Source organism: Raphanus sativus, chromosome 3 (genome assembly GCF_000801105.2).
Source record: "Raphanus sativus cultivar WK10039 chromosome 3, ASM80110v3, whole genome shotgun sequence".
Taxonomy (NCBI): Eukaryota; Viridiplantae; Streptophyta; class Magnoliopsida; order Brassicales; family Brassicaceae; genus Raphanus; species Raphanus sativus.
In genome coordinates this window covers 22,891,480-22,916,124 of record NC_079513.1, presented here as the reverse complement: position 1 = coordinate 22,916,124, position 24,645 = coordinate 22,891,480, and the positions used below count along the sequence as shown (strand labels likewise).

Here is a 24,645-nt window from a genome sequence, read left to right as displayed (position 1 = left end):
GCTTTTTTACATAGCATTAAAGAAAATTAGGGTTTCAATTTTCAGAAAAATAAGAAAAGAGTCAAAATAGTAGAGCCCTTTTTCAAAAAAAAAGAGAAAAGAGTCAAAAGACACAAGACACAAGACACAAGACCGCCAAGCATTTGTCAAATTTCTTCATCAAACTTGTACCAATTTATACGCCCCTTTATATGGCCTAAAAACAATATCGGTTATATTTATTATAAAACTAGACAGGATATTCATCGGTTTTTTTGTCCTTCCCTACCTTCTCTTGTGTAATATTCAATACAGTGAACATCCATTATACAAGTATATATTTCTATTCTGATAGTATTTAGTTGCATTTGCATACTAATAGACAATTTCAAACGTTCAACGGAAAATGTAGAAAACTTACCTTATACAATGTATCTGACTAATAATATATATTAGTTTTAAATTTTAAGAAATACTTCTTTTTTTAAGATGAACACTACTAAGCTTTTTTCTTCTCTCGAACATAAGAGTCGGGTGAGTGATTACTGCAATTCAGTTTTATTGTATTAATCACCTTTTACATGAAAGAGGAGAACAAAGAAAAAGCTGCAAACGTATAAATAGGTGTAATCATCACATACTTTCAGATGTGACAATACATTGTCAAGCTTCTGTCTCTTTCTCTGTTCTTCTCTCTGATGGGCTTTTAATACTGTTATTATTTCTTAAATATTTTCAGAAACCAGGAAAGAAAAGTAGGTTTTCAAAATTGAAGTAGTATGCATGCATGCTTACAGATTCCTCAATTTTCAGATTGTCAAGTCAAAGAATCTCTTATACCAATATAGAAAGTGTGACAGTACGACTTTGATAGTCTAATTTATTTAATAGGACTATATACTCTGTCAATTTGGAAAATTATCACACATGCAACTAATTCATGTGAAAAATTGAGGAAGTATACGGAAGATCCTAGTAACATTTTCTTTATATCATCGTCCTTAGGGAAGACCCTGATACCTGAATTGCTAAACTCTAGTCTCTAGATCTCTAATCTTAGGACAAAAGATCTCTGATCTTAATTTTCTATCTACTACTACAAAATCGATTAGTTAAATAGTAAAATCAATTATAAATGGAAGATACACAAAATAGTAAAATCAACTGTGACTATATATAATAATCAACAATAATGACTAAATATCAAAATTTTCTAAGAATGATGTATTGAATCTGAAAATTGAAGTGATTTAATTTTTAATTATTTTTTAAATAATAGCATGAGAATCTAAGAATTTGATGTGATTTTTATTAAATATTTCTACAATCTCATATAAAATTATGTGATTTAGATTTTAATTTTTATAACTAAAAAACTCCTTTCAAACATTCTAAAAACAACTAAAGCACTTTAATTTTTTTTTTTTTGATAATTGTGGGAGTCTTCCAGGTTTCGCCCAGACTAATCCCACGAAGTCGACGGTAACCCATGTATTCTTGCGATTTAACGCTAGTCCCGGTGGTCACCGCATGTAGAACCCATGGCGCTTCCTCTTTGGCGCTTACCACTAGACCACCATGTAGTGGTTAACTCTAAAATCTTTAACTTAAATTTTGTTTAATAACAGCAAATTTCAAAATATTTTATAAAATGGTAAATTCAATAACACTAAATTTTAAAATAATTTTTAAAATTCATATTTGAATAATAGTGAATTTGTCGTATTAATACAAATGACCTCAACTTTTTAGTTGAATAGACCTCTTAAGTCTCATTGTTAATATACTCTTCTTCTCGTGACCAAAAAAAAGATCTTCTTTCTATAAAATTTTTTATTAGTTGTACAGTTTGAATGTAAAAATTAAATATCGCATTGTTAATATAATTCTATTACTAAAAATAACTAATTATCTCATCAATTTGTATAAAAAAAACTCAAAATATTTTGTGAATTGTTTTTTTTCCTTCTGTTTCTATACGGCATTTCTATAGTTTTTTCTTTTTTTTTGTGTAATAGAAAAATGCATCTTAAATAATCTCTCCTAACGAAAAATGAATATGAGTGATGGAGTACCCACTAAACACTAACAACTCGTTGGCAAAATAAAGCATTTCCATAGTTTCGTATATTTGTTTACTTTTAAAGGTAAGTCACAATTGAGTAAGGAGTTACATAGGCGTGTGGGTATTCAGCTCAGTGCCATGATGGTATTGTTTCTCGAGACTCGTAGAAGAAGACGACATGGAGTTAAGATGTTGAACCATGATACTTGACTCGAACGGACTGTCAATAAATGATCCAGTCCTAACTCACTAGCTGAAGCCTCATGTATTCTGCAGAAGTGTCATAGAGACATGATTAACTTCTAAATGACTAAGAAATTTGCATCTTTCAAATTCTCAATCAATGTTTTCAAAATCAAGTTTGTAAAAAAAATGTTTTAGAGTTAAAAACTAATTTTACATTTATTCAAAGAAAATAACAGAATTTTTGTTCTTCCGTAAGAAGAATTAATGTCCCATTCCATATCAATGGTTCGGTTCAGATACTAACCCAAACCCACGAGTCCTCCACCAGCTTCTCCGTGTTTCCGGTATGGCTTGTATCAATATCTGTCACACTCTTGAGCACTACATGCTGCGTTACAAGAAACCAAACTCATTAAAACTATTATATCTGTCACACTCATCACAGTTATTTTGTCTTAATCATACCTTAATCTGTGTCCTGTTATACGTATAAGTGACGTGGACATCCCCGTCTCCGGCTTGTATAACCGCCGGATACGAAAACTCCATCCCCGGTGTATCCTCCAACGTTAAAACATCGGTCCAAGAATCACCGTCGTCTAAAGAAACTCCTACTTTGAGCACACCTCTCGAGTCTGTGTTGTAAGCAAGCACCAGCCTACCATCCTTTAGCTTGACTCCATCAATACCTGTGGTCTCGATAAAATCAAACCTAAAGCCAAGACTATTTATTCTGTATATGATGAATTGCTTGGATGTCAAGAAACCTGAATTAGGGTTTGGGAGAACCGTTGGTGTTGCAAAACTCCAGTTCTCACCGCCATCACAAGATTCTGAGATACAGACTCTGTCGATGCCGGTGAATGATCTGAGTAGAACACGTAATGTCCCAGCTGCGGTTTGGTATGGAACCGGTTGGATCACGCTAAGACTCTTCCCTTGAATGTATATTGGGCCATGCTTTTTCCATGATCTACCAGCGTCTGAAGTGACCTGTACGTACACACACGTTTCATCGTTAAAAGCAATGCGGTATACTTTATATGGATATAGGAAGTTTGAAACAAACCTCCATCCACGCTCCCCAAGAGTTCCAGCTTTCAACGGATGATCCACAGAGGAGAGTCCCGTCTTCAAGCAAAATAGGCTGTGGAAAAGATAGAAGAGGAAAGCTAAGAGCCTCTAAGCAAAAAAAAAAGGTTCAAATCAAAAGGAGTCTAAGGAGACCTTGTTTTTAATGGGTCCGAGAATCCCTGGAGGAAGCTGTTCTCTGTTAGTCCAGGTTTTACCTTTGTCATAGGATCGTTTCATGCAACCGCTCCATCTAAGGTTTCCAACAAAAAAAACAAGAGAGATTAGAGGACTGAAACAAGCGAAACAGAGTTGTGTTCTCTAAAAGTGAGAGGTGAAATCTTTTTTTTTTTTGAAATACTTTTGAACCTCCTGACCGATTTTGTAGAACAATAAGAGCTCTTGTGAAGGAAGCTTGAACAAGACAGGGTTCCACATTGGAACTCCTGGCTCTTCATCCACAATAACCGGTGATTCCCATTGACCATCCTGAGAATCAACCCACACTGTTTTACACATTCTTTATGGTTTTAGAGAGAGAGCCTCTATATAAAATCTAAGCTACCTTGAAATGCTGCAACCAGATTTTGACATCAGGTGCTCCTTCATACGTGCCTCCGAAATAAGCAGCCAAGAAATGATCTTTGACAACCTAATTCACAAATAATTAATACAAGAAACCGGTAAGTTTAGGCTAATCCATCAATAAAAACTTGTGAAAGGGCAAAAAAACCAAAGGAGACACTTGGTTGGTGGTGGTGTCTTAAAAACCTCAACGATGGTAGAGGCATGACAACTCTTGAAGGGAGTTGAATCAGCAGGGAATGTCAAAGTCTCTAGCACCACTTTGAAATCTGTCACCGACATCTGCAGTTCTGTAAAATCATCGGTAAGTTGTTTCATTTCATTACCAAAGGTAATTAACTGTTCCTGTTTTCAGATCCGATCAACAAGATACTTATTCCAAAAACTATCAAAACACATTCTGATCTGATCTCCACGAAAATTTATCTCAAGTATGTAACATCATCACATCACAATGAACACAGTAGCTAGATCAATGAGATTCCCAGAAAAAGTCAACGGCAATCACAATTACAAGTTTGCGAAGAGACCTGAGACTAGTTAAGAAAGACAAGAGAAGAATCTTACCTTCGAAAGTTTTGAGACTTTCTGTTTCGGATTGACTTTAGTCAACGCTTCTTCTTCGGTAATGACAGTTACAGCTCCGCCACTGGCGTTAGTTACTTTGTAATATAACAGACAAAAATATACATGCTTTTTAAACGGGCCCTGATAAAAGCCCAATATCACTAGACTTCCTTAGGCCCATAAAGATTAAAGATTCCTAACGAACAATTAACGAACTTTGGTGGGAATGACAAATGTTATCTTTATTATTAAATCCTGAAAATAAGCTCAACGGTCGATAACAAAAGGGTCAAAAACAGAGCAAATCTCTCCCTCTCTTCCTCTCCGATCAAAACAAACAAAACAAAAAAAAACATTCCAAAGCTTCTTTGTCTTATCATGTATCGTCGTCTGTAAAACGTACGCACAAACCCACATCGAGTCCCCATGCCCCTTCCATAGATTCGTCAGGGAAATAAAGAAAGCTTTTTTTTTTTTTGAAATAAAGAAAGCTTCAATCTTTCTTAGGGGTTTCATACAGAGAGAAAGATGGACTCACCGTCGTCGAGTGGAGATTCATTGACGGCGAGGATGATTCCACGACATTCATCGCTAGATTCCTTCGGAGCGATGAAAGTGGTTCAACTGGTCAACCTCGCAAGCATAAGGGTCTCCAAGGCAGAGCTTCGTCAAAGAGTCATGCTTCCTAAATACCTCCGCCTCGCGATCCGCGACTGCATCCTCCGTAAAGACGATTCCTCCTCCGCTTCTTCCTCCTCCTCCTACGTGACCCCGGAGGTTCCTCTGATGGTTTTCGTTAACCCCAAAAGCGGTGGCCGCCAAGGCCCGCTTATAAAAGAGCGTCTCCAGAACCTAATCAGCGAGGAACAGGTGTTTGATCTAACGGAAGTGAAGCCTAACGAGTTTATAAGATATGGTTTGGGTTGCTTAGAGGTGTTAGCAGCACAAGGAGACGATTGTGCTAGAGAGATTCGTGAGAGGATGAGGATTGTGGTACTATCATTTTTGCTAGGTTTTTGTTTATTGTTACAATCTAATAGTTTGGTAATGTTTAATCACTCATATATTACAGGTTGCAGGTGGAGATGGAACCGTTGGTTGGGTTCTAGGATGTCTCGGTGAACTTAATGTACAAAACAGGCAACCTGTTCCTCCGGTTTCAATTATGCCACTCGGAACTGGAAATGATCTGTCTAGAAGCTTTGGATGGGTAAAAAGATCTTAAATGTCTTTATTTATATCTTTAATCTAATGAAAAATGTATGTTTTAGTTACGGTTATAATGGTGTTTTAGGGAGGTTCTTTCCCATTTGCGTGGAAGTCTGCGATAAAACGAACACTTTATAGGGCAAGTGTTGCTCCAATAAGTCGTCTAGATAGGTAAGATTAGTACCAGGAAAACATGATATGAATATTCTATTGTCCAGATGTGCTTTAATGTTAATGTTTGAAAATATTGATATGCAGTTGGAATATTTTGATTACAATGCCTTCTGGTGAAATAGAGGATCCTCCTTATTCTCTAAAGACCACACAAGAATGTATCATTGACCAGGTTTGATTTTCATTTGTACTAAATGAACTCTTTGTGAGATTTAGTTGATTAGTCTTTTCTTTTTTGTTGTTGTAGAGTTTGGAGATAGCGGGAGAGCTTCCTCCATCCAGGAACGGCTATGAAGGAGTCTTCTACAATTACTTTAGTATAGGTATGGATGCTCAAGTGGCTTACGGTTTTCACCATTTGCGCAATGAAAAGCCTAACCTTGCAAATGGCCCCATCGCCAATAAGGTAGATACCAAATCTAATGAGAGTTTGATTACTATGAAAGACATCTAACGTTTTGTTGTTGCAGATTATATATTCGGGTTATGGTTGCTCTCAGGGTTGGTTCATGACTCATTGCACAAATGATCCGGGTTTAAGGTCTTTATAGAATACAAGAACAACATTTGTTACAACCTCAAAATCATGGGGTTTAAACTGATGATTTGTATTTTTGGGATTTTAGGGGTCTCAAGAACATAATGACATTGCATATTAAAAAGCTAGACTCATCTGAGTGGGAGAAAGTACCAGTTCCCAAAAGGTATCTATAGCATAGAAACAAGAACACAAATGAGACACGCACGTTCGATCAACTTCTTAATTGGGTTTCTAATTGTACCCGTGTTTTGTTGTTTTTTGGGGACAGTGTAAGAGCTGTTGTTGCATTGAATCTACATAGCTATGGAAGTGGAAGAAACCCATGGGGGAATCTCAAACAAGACTATCTTGAGAAAGTAAAACAAACCTATTTCTTCTCAGTGCATTATTTATCTTCTTCATTTTCCACATTATTAACAATTGCTTGAGTTGTACGCAACAGAGAGGTTTTGTGGAGGCTCAAGCCGATGATGGGCTTCTTGAGATTTTTGGGTTAAAGCAAGGATGGCATGCTTCTTTCGTCATGGTTGAACTCATCTCTGCCAAACACATTGCACAGGTACTTCTTTTTGGTGTAGCCTGTATCCGGTTTGTCAGAAGTCAGAACCGGATCCATTTTTAGATTATGAAATAAATTAGGGTTAGGACCAGCCACGTGCACGGTGCGCAACATATAATACCTATCGTGCCATAACCAAGACGGATGGGATCCATCAAGCATGCTATTATGAGAGCTATTATTGCTTAGTTGTTAACAAGTAACGTTTATTAGGCTCTCAAGACTCAAGACTAGACTTTTCGGTCTAATATATTAGCATATTTTGAATTAGTCCTTATCCATATGGACCGACCTTGTAGCCCATCATAAGTAGGGCTGGACAATATTTGATTTTATTCTCATATATAATTCTAAATTTCATATAAGAATGCATCTTTTTTTTAATAAGAATGCATCTTATTTAGAAATAAGTTTTCAAATCCTGTCTAGAAATGGGACAGGAACTAGATGATAGTTTTTACTTTACTTTTGTTGGTCATGAAACGTAGATGATTGAAAATTGTGTTTTTTTTTTTTGCGAGCAGGCGGCGGCTATACGGCTAGAGATAAGAGGAGGAGAATGGAAAGATGCGTTTATGCAAATGGATGGGGAGCCATGGAAACAGCCAATGAGCAAAGACTACTCTACTTTTGTTGACATCAAGAGAGTCCCTCACCAGTCTTTGGTCGTCAAAGGAGATTGACTTGTTTATATTAAATTAATCTCTTCTTATCGTATATGTCAGCACTGTAATTGTGAATAACCACTTCCACATTTTTTTTTTGTTCAAACCACTTCCACATAAAAACATATGAACAAGTATACTACGATATAATTAATGAAGACCAAATTGGCAAGGCTGGTTTCAGACAAGAAGTAACTAATATTTTGGAGTGGATGATGAGTAGATGGACACTCGTAAAGAACATATATGATTGGACCAATAGGACATAACTTTCTTAATAGTACTAATTGCCATTTGTACGTGCCAACCACTTGCAATTTCTCAGTAGTGTCTTTTAGTACCAAATCCACTATATATAAGGGGTAAAATAAAAAAAAAATTGTCAGCAGCCAGCAGGGGTAAAACAATTTAACCATTAATAAACCATTCGTGTACTATGATCGGTTGATCGGTTCTATGAAATTCCATATGAAACAAACATAAAGGACTTGAAAATGATTTTTTATTTGCTAATTTTCGACCTATTTTGATATGATCTTGTTAATTAGACTAAATTATTATTTTTTACTTTGAACTTCTATTTTTACTTTTTTACCGTTGTATTAACTGTTTTGAAAAATTCAATTCAATAAAATAACTCAATCCAAATCCGAACTATATGGTTCGAGTACAATTTTTCATGAACCAACCATAAGAAAAGAGAAGAATAAAATACTAACTCTAATGAAAGTTCGAGATATGGAAATGGGACAGGCCAGGGTAAGAAAAATACGTGCCGACTACTTAGAAACTACAGTATAAATCTGAACTGATTACTTGAATATAACTCTTACTGGCATGAGTTCGTGTTTGATGCTTCATATTACGACGTATTTTTTTTTAAGAAAAACAAAATATTACGATGCTAAAATGGAAAAAATAAGTTCGAGTTGCTAGCTACGCCATAAACGCATAAGACCATAGCTTGTATATGTACACATCAGCCTAAATATGACCTAAGCATGCCCGGCTAAATGATTGAGCTTGTTAGCAAGAACAATGAAACTTTCTCCCTATATTGGCTTTATTCAAAAATCGTAACAAATTTTAAATCAAAATGTTAAAGTGACCAAGCTAAGATTCAACCACGGAATTTCCTAGTTAACGCTTTCGATTCCTTCACGCTCATTGAATCTCAAACAGTCTTCGTATAGAGAAAAATGACGACATATACTGATAAATTCAGATATATTACTAATTAAAAACGGGAGATAAAACATAAACCTAGCTTTAATTCGGCTTCGATTTTATTATTTGACTCTCTCTTTGATTTTTTTTTTTTGTTTACGTATCCCTTTTTCTTTTGGATTTCTTGTTTGTCTTAATTTTTGTTGAGTATTATTTTCTTGTAGCGTGTTAAACTGATTAGCAAAAAACAAAAAACAAGGTTTTTATTCTATATGTATATATACTGGAAAATAAGATTTCAAGTATTATAGTCTATATATATTGTATGTGGGGGTCAAAATTATGTTGCTCCAAAAAGATTAAAATCAAATTATTAAGACGTGGGACTACATTTCTTGTAAGAAAACAATCAAATTATTCATGTCTCCTATAATTATTGTACTTCCATCTCTCAAAAGAAGAACATGCTTTTCATTTTTGTATCTTTTATTCCTAAACCATTTTATTACACTTCGTCTTCTTTACTTTGTGAGCAGGCTCCATATTCTTTAACGTTATTATAATTTCTATTACAAATATTCTCTGCGCCAAAGCATTTCTCGGAAAAAAATGGAAAATGGAATTTTGTATCCCCAAATATAGATGTATATTATCGTATAATTACTAACTTACTACCATTAAATTAATTAAGAAACTTGTGTATTCCCAAGTTATTTTTCTATATTATCCACACTTCAAAGTTCGAACGTGTCTCTTTAATAGAGTCCATATGTATAGGTTCGTGCACTACCACAAGTAATATAGACGAATACTGATTAGTGATTACTAAATTCATCTTTAGGGAATAGATACGAGCCACATAATTTTTTATTAGTTTTATACTCCTGTTTTAATTATTGTTACTAGATTTTGACCCGCGCTTTCAAAGCGCGGGTTTATGTTTGGTGAAAATTTTATATAATCACATTTATATAATCCGTCTTGTATATGTATTTATATAATCCGTCTCATATATGTATTTTATATCCAGATTTATGTTCGGTAAAACTATATTATACATGTATTTTTAGGTTTTTAATTTTGAATTAGATATTTTAAATATAAATCAATATAACAGTTTTATAGTTTTGATCGGTGTTTTGAAATTCGATTGAGACCTGCGGTTGAACGGATTACCGGTTGATCAAAGACAAATTCAGTTCGGGTTTGAAAAAAAAAAAAATTTAAAAATCCAATAAAAACTATTAAAATCGAAATCCAGTTACCGGTTGAACCACTGGTTTAACCAATAAACAATTTTTATTTTTTATAAATAATTTTTGTTAGATAGTTGGGATTATATTTAGGAAAAAAGGGTTTAAAACCAAACCATTAAATAGTTTGAGAGAAAACGATGCAGTTTCAAACATGTCCGGTTGGAAAAATATTAAAATGATGCAGTATCAAACACGGAATAATCACATATCAAAATTAAATTAGGAAACCGGTGGTTAATGACAAACCAAAAACAATTAAAAAAGAAACCAATGCAAAATGTCCAAAATGTCATTAATGAATACAAAAGAAAGCTTCTTTAATAGGGGTAAACAGAGTAAAAATCCAAATGTGCTTGTACTTTAATAGTATAGATATTTAGGAATTGGGATGCTCCTAATTACTGTTAATATGATTTGGGATACACCCATCGAATCCTAATCCATGGGCTTTACTTTAGAGAATCCATGTATATAAAACTAGTAGGAAAACGAGAGTTTAACTTAATCGCAATAGATTAATGAAAGAGTGGGATTTGGTTGGAATCTTTTTCAGAACATTGTTTACTTTGGAAGCTTTTAATATATAAATGTTTCCCTCCATATTCAATTATAGATCGTAGAAGATTATTAACACAATATAATAAGTGGAGTCACCAAATAACCATTATGTCATTGGTAAAATTCGAGTAACTTGGAGTAAATAAATTTAGAGGGAATGAGAGGAAATGAAAAAAAATGAGAGGAAATGAGAGTAAAACTTTTACTCTTATAAAAAGGAGAGGAATATATTACTCTACAAATCCACTAGAAGACAAAATCATTCACTCTCCCTCAACTAGAATGATTTTCTCCTGATTGGTTTTAGTTTGGAGTAACTGAGCTGAAAATTAATCTTCCTCTAATATTTTACTCTAATAATACCATACAGTCACAGTGTGGAAATGAGGACGTAACGTAAGTGACTGGAATAGACAGAAAACAAAAAACGCAAGCGATTGGAAATGATGGAATTATCGTGTGTCCTTGACGTTTACCTCTGAGTGGAAGCTGACGCTGAGAAATGGGCCCTTACTATCAATTATTTATTCAAATATTTCCAACAAATCATTATTCAATTAGATATCTATTCATACGAATAGTACGAAACTTCGTTAGACGACAAGAACAAACACAACAAATATTCCTCAGAAATTCTTTCTTTCATTGCCGGGAGACCTCGAGAAGATGGCTAAGCTTAGATTTTAATATAACAAATAAAACAATACATATATCCAAAAAAATTAACACATATATACTTAATACTTTTGAAATGTAAACAGCTAAATTGCCATAATAGGGAAGGATTTGCTAGTAGTGAAATAAAACCGATAAAATAATCTGCAAGAAATAGCTTGTAGATTTTCTCAAGCAAGCGCCAATCGAGTTTGGCGATCAAATGTTTAGTGGTGTTCACATTTCACATGGTTTATGTTATATGTGGGAATGGAAGTGAACTCCCTGCTACAGAAATTTGGAAAAACAAAGGTCGCGCGTCTACTAACTTATCATTTGAATGATTTATTTTGAACGATATTTGATTTTAGAAATGATAATGAACTTACTGATAGTGTGCTGGTCTTACATAGTTTGTTGTTTTTAACTTAGTTCTGAACAGCATTTTAGTCAAAAATATGCACGAATGAGTCTCCATTGTCGTAAAACGAGTTCCGTACAGTTTTGAACGCTAGCTTTTTAACAATTGAAACAAACTGATGGAGAAAAAAATATGAATTCCATCAAGAGTGACTTGTGTTGTTTTCAGTGATTCTAATCGTTTTCTCAATGTGTTTGACTAAATAGAAAAAAAAAATGATAGGAACTTGACCAAGTAAAGTTTGATCCATATAGACTGGGTGCAAAAATGTGTGTGGGGGGGGGCTCTTAGTTATCTCATCTATTTTTTACAAGGTATATATCTTTAGCATTGATGAGATAATCGAGGCCTCAGGGATATGGTTTGGTATTTTGTTTCCAACTTTTTCATTGAGGGGTTCCACTTTTTTTTTTAATATATGTATTTCTGTTTGTATTCTTTTAATTAAGTCCTACTTCTAATGTTTACATTCAGATCATTTTAAAACGTAAAAGTTGGAATGTTATCTCGTTGCAGTGATGATATGCATCGCGGTTTTAATCATAAAATTGACAATGCTGATTTGTTAAAGCATATTATGGTGGTTGGTTACCGTGGTGGTCTTGCCGTGAATAATGAATTCTCTTGTATCTTCGATTTCCTAAATATTTTTTATCTTCCACATGATTTATGATAATAAAAACATAGAAAATAAAAATGAATGAGTATCAAGTTAAATAATTAATAGATTCAGTTTTCTTTTAATTATCGGTTTGAATTCATGTTCGTGGAAATACAAATGTGTTTTACCGAGTTTAAATTTCAGTTTCCAAATCACTTTTTGTTAGATTATAGACGGATTGTTCCTTGGACTAATTTTTCTAAATCAAATTGACGTGGTGTGAAGTAATAGTCTTAGATACTCAAAATCATAATAATTGAACAAAATATTTAGATTATTTGTTTTTTTATGTTGCTATTTATTAGGATACATCTAATAACTAACTCTACAAAAATATTTAATAACTAACTCTACATAATAATTGAACAACATATTTAGATTATTTGTTTTTTTATGTTGCTATTTATTAGGATACATCTAATAACTAACTCTACAAAAAAAAACCGTTGTGAATGTTAGTCTTTAAACCCTTGCTTTCCGAATTTCCATGTCCCATAAGCATTCGTTTGTTTGTCTGTTTTCTTTAGAATCACCCATATGTTACGTTTAAAGTTCACAGATTAAAATTAAATATCTCCGAGAGCTGACATATGCTATAGTCTTTTTAGCTGTTTTAGGTAACGTTCGCTTTATTTGTTTGGCGTTAACGGTTACAACGTTTGCGCCCATCCCTTCACGTTTGCATCGCTCACCTAATTTTAGCTGCTTTAGAGGAACCGTTTACGGTCAGTCTCTTGTCCTTTTCTATTTCCCTTATAAAGGCCTCTTAAACCATCTCATCATCAATTTCATGACTCATGTTTCACGTTTTACTTCTCTGCTGTAAATTAGAATAACAGAGTTATTAATCAATAGATGTTTATCTTATGCTGCTTAACACTCAGACTATTAATATTATAGAATAGCATAACTGCTAGCTAGTACTAAGAAGATATTATCATAATTCTTGCAATATTTTAATCGAGGGTGTTTGAGTGGATTCAACACTATGTAAATGGTTATTAGTTATCTAAAACAGTGTTTAGCCTCACAATTAATGACTTACTTATATTATAATTGCAGTGTCTATCTTCCAAGTATGATTGAATCGAAGATATTTTCGAAACCATCCACTGATTAAGCTTAAAGTACTAACATATACTAGACACCACCTTAGTTTGGGTTCCAACTGATCACCTAACCAGCACACCGCCTTAGTTTGGGTCACATACACTAGACGTCTCGCTATATGTATATACACATGCATGCATAACCTGAACTATACCTATATTACATTAATGAATCGAATGCAAATATAAATTCCTGATGAAAAGTTCTGAATAAAAATTTCGATCCTAATAATTTGATTTATAATATATTGTGTCACCAACATAAACTATAATGTGAGTTATGTTTATGTAGGTGATTTATAGAAACCGTAGAATTAGTTGCAGATCGAAAAAGCTGCAACGATTTTAAATCTATACAATCGCAAAAATCACAAAGCAACAAAATTTCTAGTCGATTACATCAATTATGAATAGAAATTTTATTTTCTAAAAGTTTTAGAAATAATAGAAAAATGAGTTGATGTGCTTTTTTTAGTTACAAATTCACATCAGTTTAATTACTTCCATTTGGATACATCACCTATTCTTAGAAAACGGTACAAAATAAAATACAAATCATGGTTATATATTAACGTCACGACTCCACACAATCATCATTAAAGATAATTTGATTGACCAATAAACTTAAACTGAATGTGCTGTTTTGGGCAAATCTCTCATATAGCACATAAAAGTCTATAACAAAATACTATACAAAGAGATAAATTCCAAAATTACATTTATTAAAAGAAAAATAGCTAAAATTATTATAAACCCTAAATTTTACCTAAACTTCACCCGCTAAATAGTTAAATCAGTAAAACTTAAAATATAAAAGAACTTTTAAATTTATTTTTAACTTTTAGTAAATACTAGTTAGGAAAAAAATTTCTTTGTATGTTATCTTCAAAATAAAGTTCCATTGCTATCATGTGCTATTTCTCTTTATAAAACACAGAAGATTAATAGTAAAAACTAACCAAAACGGATCTCATACGAAATAATATAAAACGAATTATTATACGTCACACACAATCCACAACGTTAATTCGCTTGCTCTCTTCTATAAATCCCATCGTCACACTTCTCTTCCTCTCACCAAAAACATTTTCTATTTAGAAAAAGAAAACTCAAAACCACTTTTTTTTTCTCTCTCTCTAAGTTCATAAGAAAATGGAAGGAAGACAATATTACCCTCCAAGAGAAAACGTCGACGGGAACAGAACAGCCATGGGAGGACCTCACTCGCCGTGGCATTCACCTGTTCCTTATCTTTTTGGTGGTTTGGCAGCGATGCTTGGTCTCATAGCTTTCGCTCTTCTGATCCTCGCTTGCTCTTACTGGCGTCTCTCCGGTTATCTCGACGGTGAGGAGGAGCAGAGCAGAGACAGAGATCTTGAGGCCGGAGATGTGAAACCCGATAAAGCGGTGAAGGCTGCACCTTTGCCGGAGAAGTTCTTGGTGATTATGGCCGGAGACGTCAAGCCCACTTACTTGGCGACGCCGGCTGAAAAGAGCTGTACTTGTGACTATGATGAAGATGGTGATGATGACGTGAAGGATGGTGATCAGGTGGTGCGTCGGAGTACTGAGAGTAACGGTGCGACACAGTGAGAGATGAAGAGAAAGAAAAAACAGAGGCTCGTCTTAGGTGAACAGTTCATGATAACTGTTTGCATCTGACCCGGTTGCTTCTGGTATTCGGATCGGGTCTGGTCAGAGCTCTACATGATGAGATTTATAGGCTATATAGTCAAAACTAGAAAAAAAGGGAATTGGTTCTGATTAATGTTATTTAATCTCAGCTTTTTGCATTAATTTACTTAGGCTTTTTAAGTTGTAAGTTTGTAATTCATCAGTCTTGTTCCAATTCTTAGTTATAATGAAAAAAACATCGGAAAATTGTAAATTTTTAGAGACTTTGAATGGAAAATTTATGATTTTTTAGCTAAAAATGTAAAATATAATTTGAATACTTTGTAAATAAAATTGTAGTGTTAATGTGTTATGGTCAGGACTCAGGACCAGTTCATGTTTTCTGGTGGGGTTAACGTGACAAGTGGTTTGGCAGAGTCTTCAGGTTAGAAAACTGATGCCAGCATCAAAGGCACGTGTCTTGAACATAGTCTGATTTTAGGCGTCTCTGATGCGGCGAGGTGAAGCAGGTAGTTTTAATCAATGGTTAGTGTGTATTTTATTTCATTTTAGCACAATCTCTAGATGTAAAAAAAAACAATAAGGTATATTTCTAAGTTTTTAAAAAGACATTAAGGTATATTTCTAAGTCTTAAGAAAGACATTAACATCTCTAGAGTTGTTTCTTTTCCATATGCTATCTTATCTTGTAGGCCTTAGTTAGGTTTCTACTTTATTACTTTGAAGCTATGCCTTCTTTAAATATACACTAGCTTTTGACCCGCACTCCCGTGCGGTTATTTGTTCTTCATAATTACTAATATATATTTCACTTTTAACAATGTATAATTATTTTCTTATTATAGGTTCATACGTTATTGATTTTTGATATTGGTGTGTGATGTTCAACTTATTTAGCGTCCATTTATAAACCATAAGATTGTGTTTCTTTTTTCTAATTTTTTTTGTTTTATCATTTCGCTTGGGAGTAGAGTTTTACCCATATATGTGGGTTTTATTAAATTTTACTATAAATAAAATTGATTATAAAATTCAAATTTTATTTTGGGATTTTATAAAACAAATATATTATATAGACAGAAACATAAAAGAATAATAAAACAAAGTTACCAAAAAAACATCAAAAATAAGTATAGATATTTGCAAATTTAATTTAGCAAGCCTAATTTAAGTTATTAAATTGGGGCATTTTGTTATGTTTAAAAATTTGGTACATCAGATTTTTACAGTCTCATAAGAACCGTCTATTGTGGACCTTATACCAGAATCTAAGTCCATATATTATTTTTTCTCCGGAAAAGAGTAAAAACATATTTATCTTTTACCGACTTTTCTCATTCCCTTATAAATTTCTGTATCTCTTTTTTTTTAACAAAGAAATTTATGTATCTCTATCTTTATCTCTTTACAGTGCCGACCCTTTGCCTTGCGAGTTCTTTCTAAACAATCTAGAAAAATATACTGAAGTTTTCACTCAAATGATAAATCTACTAATATCTACTGCAGATTTTGGCATAAATATTCTCTGTTGATTTATTTTTAAATTATCGCAATTTTAGGAGTAGTTTTGGAATGTTTTTGGAATATTTTTTGTTGATAAAAATTAGAAATAATTATAACTTGCCAACCAAAGTTTAATGGAGAACCAAAAAATATATGATAATTAAATTCTAAATTTTTATATATGGAAATTTCTTTGAAAGAAAATTTATTGAATTTTTAAATGCAGAGTGCTTAAAATTAGGGAGAATATTCTTAGTTGAATTTGTTTTTAATTTGCAAATATTTTATATGGAAATTTCGAAATTTATGAGTATTTGGGCCATAATTTGCAAACCCAAATTTAATTATATGGCAATGAAATTTAAGACAAAAAAGTATTTGATTTGTTGTGATGACAGTGACATATGTATGTAATTTTTGTGGAACTCTAAGGGCTAATTCATTTTTGTACTTTAGCTTTAATAGTTTAGATTCATCTACATTTTCAAATCATGCTATTAATATGGATTACCAAACTATACTAGCGAATTATACATTTATATTTATAAATTAAACTTATGAATAACCGACAAACTTATGTTGCCAACTAGCGGTTTTTTTTTTTGTCAACAACTAGCGGTTATATTATATATCTTCTTTATTGCATATTTTTAAAAAATCGTTTAAAGCAAAAGCATACTTTATTTTTATCAAATTTAAACTTTAAGGCCCACTTCGTTGAGGCCCAGTGTAAAATACGTTGTAATTAATTGGTAAGTACAAGGTCGTCTTTTTTTTTTATAGGGTTTTGTAAGGACACAAAGCTTCTGTCCCAAGCAGGCAACGATCTATACTATGAAACCGATCTACATCCCTCTTGATCTTCAGATCAATATACTCTTAGGGTTGCCTTTGAAATCTCTATTGAGATTTCGATGTGTCTCCAAACTTTGGTCATCTATCATCACAAGCCGAGATTTCAGAAACAGGCACTTGAATATCACAGCTCCTCCTCGTCTCCTCATTGTCTTTGCCGATTTTTACGGAGAAAAGATTCTGGTAGCCTCGACGCCTAACCCAAACGCACCTTCACACTCTTCTACTTCTAACAAAGATCTGGTCCTAGTCAAAACTAAAGGCAAAAAGGTGTATAACGCATGCCAGGGCTTGATCTGCGTCGGGGCCGGTTTCAAGGACGTGGGAATTTGTAACCCTAGCAAAACAAGGCAAGTGCATACTTTTAATCTATTTCAAATTCAAAGATAGTCCAAAATATTTTCCACGCCCCATGTACATGTTGGGATATGATCCTGTTGAAGATCAATACAAAGTGCTTGCCCTTGATGATTGGTCTAGTAGATTGGAGCACCAGGTTAAGGTATTGGGAGGAGAAGAAACTTGGAGAGAGGCTCCGTGTGTAGCATATCCCCACGTTGTTTGTACAAGGGGTTTGTATATGAACGGAACCATATACTACGGGGCCTATGTGGATGATATTAATTACCTGCATAATTCAAAAATTCCAAAAAATTCTATAATTGGGAGATTTGATGTTAGGCTTGAAACGTTCACCATCATCAAAGTACCAAGCAGACTTGTACCGACGGGTTATCATAGTATGTGGCTTGCTGACCCTCGTGAGAGTCGTCTTACGGATAAATCTTTAATCAACTACAGAGGGAGAATTGGAGTGGTCGAGAATCCTCGTGAGGTAGTTTTCGATTGTGGGTTCTAGAAGATGCTGAGAAAGGGGTTGGTCTATGAACACTTTTGCTTTGCCTGAATCTGCTCCTGGGCTTGACTTCAAGGTCATGGAAACTTTTTCAATCGGCGAGGTTTGTCTGGTTCCGAAAGAGTTGTCTGATCCCTTTCGTCTTTTCTATTACAATTTGGAGGAAAAAAGCATGAGAAGTGTTACAATTGAAGGACTGCCTATGTCCAAACTTAAGATGGACCATACTCCTTTTTCTAATACTTTTTCTGTGTCTGTTTCTGATCATTATGAGAACTCCATGTCCTTCCAAAACTGAAGTTAACTGAAGACCTTTCTTTACGTATATTTGTTTCTTTTATCTATGGAAAATTAGTACCGTTTTGAGTTTTTAAAATCGTGGTCGAGCAGATCCTTTCAACTCTCTTGAAGATGCAGTTAATACTGTAGCAAGTCGCGAAAAGGGTGTGCATGTGCTTCAGTAGTTAGTACATCAGCATACTGGCAGGTTATTGGTTTGATAAATCTTGTTTGGATTCAGTTTCAAATTTTTTCAGTTGGATATTTTTATTTTCGGATAAATGTGTTCATCCATAATACAATCCAATGTATTAATATTTTTCTTTTTTGATATACATATTATATCGGCTGATCCGGATAGTTTCGGAAATAAGAGAAATTCACTAACTACTTTTTGTTTGGTTAATATAAAATTTGAATAATTAACTAAACCAAAACATATTTTTAACAAATCAAATACAAACCAAGAAAAGTTTTCAAACTAACTAAATGGAAGTATGTCAAAACGATGATGCGATCACGCTGCAGCAGGAGCATTATGCGCTTAAGATCTTAGAGAGAAGAAGGGTGGATAATTGCAATATACTGCATACAACAATGGACTCCGGGTTGAAGCTATCCAAAGCTGAGAAAGAAAAAGACATTGACGCTACATAGTATAGAAGAAGTGTCAGCTGTCTCAGATATTTGCTTCACACCAGACCGAATCAATCATTTTGTGTAGGTGTTTTGAGTAGTTATATGCAAAGACCTTAGAAGTCTCATGGAGCCGAGATAAAGCAATGTTTGAGATATCGCAAGAGATCAACCACACTCGGTTTGGTCTTTAAACGCGCAGGGTCAGAGATACCAAAGATCATTGGATATTCAGATAGCAGCTATAACATTGATCCTGATCATGGTAAAAGCACAGCCAGTTATATTTTAAAATTCGGTGAAAATTTGATCACACGGTGCTCAAACAAACAGGAAACAGTTATATTATCTTCGTGTGAGGCCGAGTTCCTGGCAGGAACTAAAGCTGCGAGAGAAATTATATGGTTTCAAAAGTTGCTTAGCGGAGTTATGGAACAGCCATGTGAAAAGGTCATCATCTGTATCGACAATCAATCCACAATCTCTTTTGACTAAGAAGTCAGTCTTCCACGGGAGAAGCAAACACATACACTCAAAATACCATTTTATTAGAGAGTGTGTGGATCATCACACATGTTCAACCAGTAAGCTGGCATTCTAAACAAAACGTTGAAAAGAATTAAATTCAAGGAAATGAAGGATCTTATTGATATGCAAAATTTAGTGAAAAGTGATTTCAAATTTAAAGAGAAGAATGCTGAGATAAATTTGAAATAATTTGAAAATCAAGTTATCTATTTCCTACCATATTATGGATTAGATTATAGGAAAGTGTTTGATGTTTAGGAGTTATCTAAATATATTAGTGTTTTACGATTTTATAAATATAAGATAGAGATACCAAAATATGGTATAACATATGAGTTTGAGATTGAAAAACTAGTAAATTTTAGTTTTTGAGTAAGTTTTCTAAAACATTAAAGAAAAAAAAATCTTTGAGATCAAGTTAATTTCGATGCTTGAGTTCTACATTTATATGTTCCCATATAAATCTACTTCTATTAAATCTTGATATCTTAGAGTTTAGCGTTCACTGCTAGTAATAAAATTGATCACTACTTTAGTAACACATAGCGTTCACTGCTAGTAATAAAATTGATCAGTACATTAGTAACACAAGTCTAAACAACCAAACATTTGATCTAATGATTTAATATTTAAATACTTTTATTTGCTGGTTTATAAATAAACAATTCCAGGTCAGAGTCTAATAATTCATTAAAAAAAAGCGATCCAGTATATATCGTTTAGAATCTTGTAATTCATTAAAAAAAAACTTTTATAAAAAACAATCCAGTATTGTATATCGATCGGAACGTACCGGAATTTAAAACATCAAAACCACAAAAGCTAGGAGAATTTAATATACAGGAATTGCGGGAAACACTCCTTTTTTTTCATTTTTGTTACTGGGAAACGCCCACCTTATAATTACTGAAGTGTAAGGAAAATAAAAAGAAGAAATGATGAGATACCGGAAACTATTTATACAGCTTCCAAATCTGTTGTTGCGGTCTCATCCAGCTTTTGCGTTTGGTCTCTCTCGGTTATAAGAATGCCATCAGCTCGGTTTTTAGACGCACCCACTTCAAGGGCTTCTATGTACAACACTTTGACCAAGTTCATGAATCTACGACGAAACGTCGGTATTCTTGATATCGATGCTACCATTCCCTGCAGCCTTGCATGAATAAAAAGAAGAAATGAAAAAAAAAAAATCACTTAAAAGGGTCATGTGCCAGGTTTAGCATCAAGCGTGGGTGTGGTGAGCGCACTGATCTAATGGTCTGATGATTGATACTTACCTTCTAATTATAGCCTGCAATTGTGCTTTCCTCACTGAATCACTCGAGGGGAACCCGGTGCTATCCCAGTCCTCGGTTCTTTCGTTTTTGCATACCATTACCAATTTCCTTAGACAATACTCTTCATCCTCAGTCAGCTTCAGGTTCTTTATCTGCTCCTTCATTGTCAGTAAAGGCCCAATGAGCCACACAAACACTTTGTCTTTCGGGCTGTTTAGTTCCGTAAGCTCCACACCATCAGCTGCCACAAGTTTTTAATCACAAAATCATTAAGGCATGAGAGAGATCATCTTTGCGAGTATGTGTATATATATATACTTACTGATCACCAACCCCGTTGAGTCAGATTTAGCCGATGCAAGGAGACATTGTAGCACGGTCCAAGCGGGTAGTTGGATAAAGAGCTTCTTACAATTACCCCTGACAAGACATTGCTCTACATCTTTCACATTTACCAAGCTATCTCGAATAAGGATCCTCCCATTCACCTCGCAAGACTTAAACAACCATTCCCATACCTCAAAAGCGAAACACAAGATGCTCGGTTTTATATTTGTAAAGTCAATAGGATATATGAAAATTTCCAAGGGCTAATATTACCTGAACTGGTTTATATAGCGTGATCGCTTTTTTCAGTGTCCTCGACTGTTCTGAAACAAGCCTAGAGTTGTTTATTCTGCTATTGAGATCAACGTTCTTCCTCTCTCCTAATACTTTCTTCCCATGACCAGTGTTTGTTTTCGTCCTATAGCAAGGCCTGGCTGTCACAAGCATGTGTATTACACAGTCAATCAACCAATAATACTGAACATAGAAATGAGACAATACGTACCTTGGGAGGCAAGTTCCTTCTCTTATATAGAGTAAATCATTTACGTATTCGTCAAACAGTGATACCGCTGCTATTATATAATTACACCCCATTCTGAATGAGTCCTCCTAAAAAGATTTTCAAACGATTGTAACCGATTAAAAAAATTCAACTAAAGAAAGGTCTAAAAATAAATGATTTCCCAATAACCAACCACCTATGCAAAATGAGTAAAGTTTAATTGGTATTCGTTGCAAACCTGATGAACGATGACTCCACTGTAGAGTCCTAGAAAGAAACTGGAGAAGACCGAGGCTATAACAGCTCCAACGACAGCCAGTGGCCACAGACATATCGCAAGACCTGCGAATGGAACACAGACAGTCTCCAAGAAAGGGCCTTCTCTACCAACAAGGTCTTCTAATAGCCTTTTCCATCCTTTGAGCAACATATATGGACTTTTATAAAGAGCAACAACTGTTATCAAAACACCATCTATCACCACACCTATGAGACCAGCAAGCAAACAACTAGGCACCAGAGACAACCTGGAAGAAAATGAGATTACGCTCTGTAACCATTTTGTTTTAAAAACAAAGAAAGCGATTAGTCACCTTATCTCTAAAGGTTTAGCATCGGCGGAAACCATTTCTCTCAACTCATCCATGTAGGAGAAATAAGAATGGAAACAGAAGTCAGTGAAGTCCATAACCACAGTGCAACTCCCTTTTATAGTTGACAAGGAACCATCAACAAAACAATGGTAGGATTTGCTAGTAATAGACTCCCCTACAGCCTCGAATGTCGCCATAAGGGGAGTGAAAAAACCGTAAGCGATTCCACCTATGAGACTTGCTGCGATACCAGTAACTGGCCAGAGTAGCAAAGGCAGTGGAAACAATATCAACGCCAAGGTCTTCAAAACCAGCCCGATTCTCTTGGTTCTAGGGTATGCACCACAAGAAAGTTAGTGGAAATACAGAGAAACAAAATGTTTTTTTGAATTTGATAAAAGATTTTAAAAAAACCTGGCCAAGCAGTAGTAGGTCCAAATGAAATGTGCCGGCCAAAGGCCAATGATCACAGAGGAATTGCCAATCAAAATTATAGCAGATGAGATTGGACCAACAATCAGGGCTGCGAAGACAATAATAAATCATCAAAAACAAGAGTGAAAACTTTGCATTAGTTTCAGAGCTTATTGCTATATAACCAAATCTTGAGTAGCGACTAAAGTGGACCTAAGTAATGATGAAGGAGACTAAATACATACCCTTGAAAAGGCCAAGGAGCAGCAAGAGGAAGAAGAAGGGAAGGAAAGAGGCAAAACTCCACAGTTTCTCCAGAAACCCTATCGGGACCTGCATTGCTTTCTTGTTTTGGTAAAACTTGCAGTGATCAAATGCGACAGATATAAGCCGAAAGTGGAGGTGGGTGTGTGTACGTGTCACTCCCCTGGGACACGTGGCGTCTAAAAGGGTCTGTAGTAGGATCCATCCACTCACACTACCAACAAGTTAATTAAAAAAATCAAACGCAGCATTGTCGGAACACAAACACTAAAAATTATCAACAAATTTAAAACCATCTGCGCAAAATCAATCAAGATGGAAAAAGATATTTTGGTATTGTAATTTATGTTTATGTTTTTGTTATTTTTATAAATATCATTTCTCTCATCTTAGTAAATTAAGATTCCTACAAACTTTGCTAGAGCTTATCGAACCATTTAGATTCGGAAGTATGTTGACAAAAAAAAAGATTCAGAATTATTAGAAGCTCTTATGATATGTAAAGTATCAAAAAATCATATTAATTTCCAAGAGTGTTTTTGGCCCAAGTCCACTTTCTATTATTTTTCCCTAGAGTTATCAATGTAATTATGATCTGGGCCAATATTCGTATCGTCTCCCGCTAAACCAAATACTTTAGCAATATCGCATATAGTGAGTGAATTTCTGGGGCCTACTAAAACCTAATGTCTATATTTTTTGAATAAAATTTTGATAACAAATTATATTTTTGGACCAACAAAAAAAAAAGATGTATATGTATTGTATAAGACCATCTCCAATGTATTTTGCTATTTTTACCTCTAAAATAAAGGAACTCTATAATAGAAGTGGGATGGATATGCTCCAATGTATTTCTCTAAAATAGCAATCTCTATTTTATAGAGTAAAAAAATAGAGAAATGTTATTTCTTCCTCTATAAATAGAGGAAAAAATAGAGATCTCTATTATAGAAGAAGAAATAGAGGTGAGTTGGAGCAATTTCACCTCTAAATGCTATTATAGAGGTGAAAATAGCAATAGGTTGGAGATGCTCTAATAAAGTTCAGATCTTTACAATATTTGAAATAAAATATCTTGGGAATCTGCACTTTCATTTTCCAACTTTAAATATCTTTTTTCGAAAACACTCCACTTGTGGACCAATATGCTCACCAAAATGGAAAAAGCCGACAAAAACTTTTCTTTTCGAAACACCTAATATTTTTATTTTTGCTTTTCTATTTTAAAACGTCAAAGATAACAAAAAATTAAAAGGATATGCCTTTTTTGCTAAATCTGAAAATTTAATGGATAAAAATAAATTGATATTTATCCAAAATCAGATATTATTCGACCAATAAAGAAACAAATATCTTTCAATTTTCTAAATTTAAAAGGCGGGGAAAAGAAGAAGAAAATAGACTAATAGCGCAATTATGGCAATCTAATCCACCTAGCTACCACCAGCTTGTGAACAGTGAAGATATATCCCCACAAAAAGCGTTGTTTATCTTCAGTTTGTTGACAAGCTATAAAAAGAGCATATGATGCCACATTCTCCCT

General features: G+C 34.1%; 3 protein-coding genes and 2 pseudogenes across 3 annotated transcripts; 3 read left to right on the top strand and 2 right to left on the bottom strand.

The window, feature by feature from the left end:
- Window positions 1–2,339: 2,339 nt before the first annotated feature.
- LOC130509611 (uncharacterized) lies at window positions 2,340–4,528 on the bottom strand (annotated as a pseudogene).
- Window positions 4,529–4,981: 453 nt separating this feature from the next.
- LOC130509610 (diacylglycerol kinase 4) lies at window positions 4,982–7,702 on the top strand. The gene is made up of 10 exons (XM_057005763.1): window positions 4,982–5,446; window positions 5,526–5,663; window positions 5,748–5,833; window positions 5,921–6,008; window positions 6,084–6,242; window positions 6,307–6,377; window positions 6,463–6,540; window positions 6,646–6,733; window positions 6,820–6,936; window positions 7,461–7,702. Exons 1-10 carry the CDS (start codon window positions 4,982–4,984, stop codon window positions 7,617–7,619), a joined length of 1,449 nt encoding a protein of 482 aa, XP_056861743.1. The 3' UTR covers window positions 7,620–7,702.
- Window positions 7,703–14,494: 6,792 nt separating this feature from the next.
- Window positions 14,495–15,361, top strand: LOC130508981 (protein GLUTAMINE DUMPER 3-like). Its single transcript, XM_057004485.1, has one exon. It carries the CDS (start codon window positions 14,580–14,582, stop codon window positions 15,018–15,020), a length of 441 nt encoding a protein of 146 aa, XP_056860465.1. The 5' UTR covers window positions 14,495–14,579; the 3' UTR covers window positions 15,021–15,361.
- Window positions 15,362–17,348: 1,987 nt separating this feature from the next.
- LOC130510102 (putative F-box protein At3g47150) lies at window positions 17,349–18,574 on the top strand (annotated as a pseudogene).
- A 1,878-nt stretch (window positions 18,575–20,452) lies between these two features.
- On the bottom strand, window positions 20,453–22,604 carry LOC130509488 (uncharacterized membrane protein At3g27390-like). Its single transcript, XM_057005603.1, has 7 exons — window positions 22,422–22,604; window positions 22,067–22,355; window positions 21,829–21,935; window positions 21,597–21,753; window positions 21,319–21,493; window positions 20,997–21,237; window positions 20,453–20,872 (listed from the first exon to the last, which is right to left on the bottom strand). Exons 1-7 carry the CDS (start codon window positions 22,514–22,516, stop codon window positions 20,677–20,679), a joined length of 1,260 nt encoding a protein of 419 aa, XP_056861583.1. The 5' UTR covers window positions 22,517–22,604; the 3' UTR covers window positions 20,453–20,676.
- Between the last annotated feature and the right edge of the window lie 2,041 nt (window positions 22,605–24,645).